The 1,604-nt window shown below is 44.1% G+C and overlaps 1 protein-coding gene across 1 annotated transcript; it reads left to right on the forward strand.

The window, feature by feature from the left end:
- The first annotated feature begins 375 nt into the window (after window positions 1-375).
- On the forward strand, window positions 376-1,338 carry LOC123778716 (olfactory receptor 6C74-like). The gene has a single exon (XM_045776278.2). It carries the CDS (start codon window positions 394-396, stop codon window positions 1,336-1,338), a length of 945 nt encoding a protein of 314 aa, XP_045632234.2. The 5' UTR covers window positions 376-393.
- The last annotated feature ends 266 nt before the right edge of the window (window positions 1,339-1,604 follow it).

Below are 1,604 nucleotides of genomic sequence, written 5' to 3' on the forward strand. Positions count from 1 at the left end.
ACATTACAATTAGACTTTGAGGCACACATAGATTACGTTGGCATCATATGGCAAGTGAGTTACCTACTTTATCTTAATTAATTGCCACAAGAACATGAACAGGTAGATCCTATCATTTTCATTCTACACAGGGTGAAAGTGAAGTTCACAAAGGTTAACGTCCTTTTCAAAGATGACCCATTCTCAGGAGTTAGAACTCAGTATTGAACTCAGTATTGAACTAGTCTTGAACTCAGGTTCTTCTGATTCAAGAACCAAATGCGTAAACAAATCAGCTCTCAGCCTAGCCAACTTCTTGGATAGGCAAATAATCATATGCTCCTCAAAACTGTTCGTGTTCCCTGATGTCTTCATTGTAGGTTAAGACCAGCAGGGATGCTGCTGTAGAAAGACATGCCCATGGAAATGGGGAATGGGACAACTGTCCAAGAATTCATCTTGGAGGGGTTTCCTGCCAGTCAGCATCTGGGAAAGGTCCTCTTCCTGGTGCACCTGCTGGCGTACCTGGCATCCATTGCAGGCAATGCTGTCATAGTCATCATCACCTGTGCTGACTCCCGGCTCCACACACCTATGTACTTTTTCCTCAGCACTTTCTCCTTCTTTGAGTGTTGCTTTACAAGTACTGTTATTCCTAAGTTGCTGATCCTCTTTCTCTTAGGCAGGCAAACCATTTCCTTTCCTGCCTGTTTCATACAAGCATTTGTCACTGTATTTCTGGGAGCAGGAGGTTTCTTCCTCATAGCAGTGATGTCTCTGGATCGGTATTTGGCCATTTGCAAGCCTCTGCATTACCCAACCATCATGAATCTGAAGACTTGCTTCCTCCTGGTCACTGCCTGCTTCGCTTTAGCCTTCCCTCTCATCACTGGTCCGGTAGTGAAGGTTTCCCAGTTATCCTTCTGTGGCCGTCATGTCATCCCCCACTTTTTCTGTGACCTTGCCCCCCTGATTCATCTCTCCTGTTCTGACTCCAGGTCTGCTGAAATGTTGGCCTTTGTCGTCGCTTCGGTTATCCTTTTGACATCCCTTATCATAACCATCATTGCATACAGCAACATAGTAGTCACAATTGTGCGACTCCCATCAGCCAAGGAGAAAAAGAAAGCTTTTTCCACCTGCTCATCTCACCTCATAGTTCTCTCTCTGATGTATGGCAGTAGTGTCTTTATATATGTGAAACCAAAGCAGACAAACAGGCTGGACTCCAGTAGGGAGGCTGCCCTTGTGACCACGGTGGTGACCCCTCTGCTCAACCCTGTCATCTACACTCTGCGGAACAAGCAGGTCCACCGGGCTCTGAGGGAGACAATGTGCAGAATGAAAATATCAAGATAAAAAAAAATCACATGGCCTTGGAGTGGAAGACGTTGGAGTACCAGGTGTCTTCATTCTGGCCATTAATACGAGGTCTAGTGTATTTTGTCTGGCATACCTCACTTGAATATTGCACATCCCTAGAAAAATGGAAATCTGTTTTTCAAAAAATCCTTTCCTGAGTTTTTATTCTTCCCTCTGATATAAGCCATGTGCTTGAAATTTCCAAAATTTTGTAGATTTATACACTTTTTGTTTCACTTCTCTCTAGCCATAAACATGGAACA

The sequence above is a fragment of the Ursus americanus genome, chromosome 6 (assembly GCF_024610735.1).
Source record: "Ursus americanus isolate L20-20 chromosome 6, mUrsAme1.1.p, whole genome shotgun sequence".
Taxonomy (NCBI): domain Eukaryota; kingdom Metazoa; phylum Chordata; class Mammalia; order Carnivora; family Ursidae; genus Ursus; species Ursus americanus.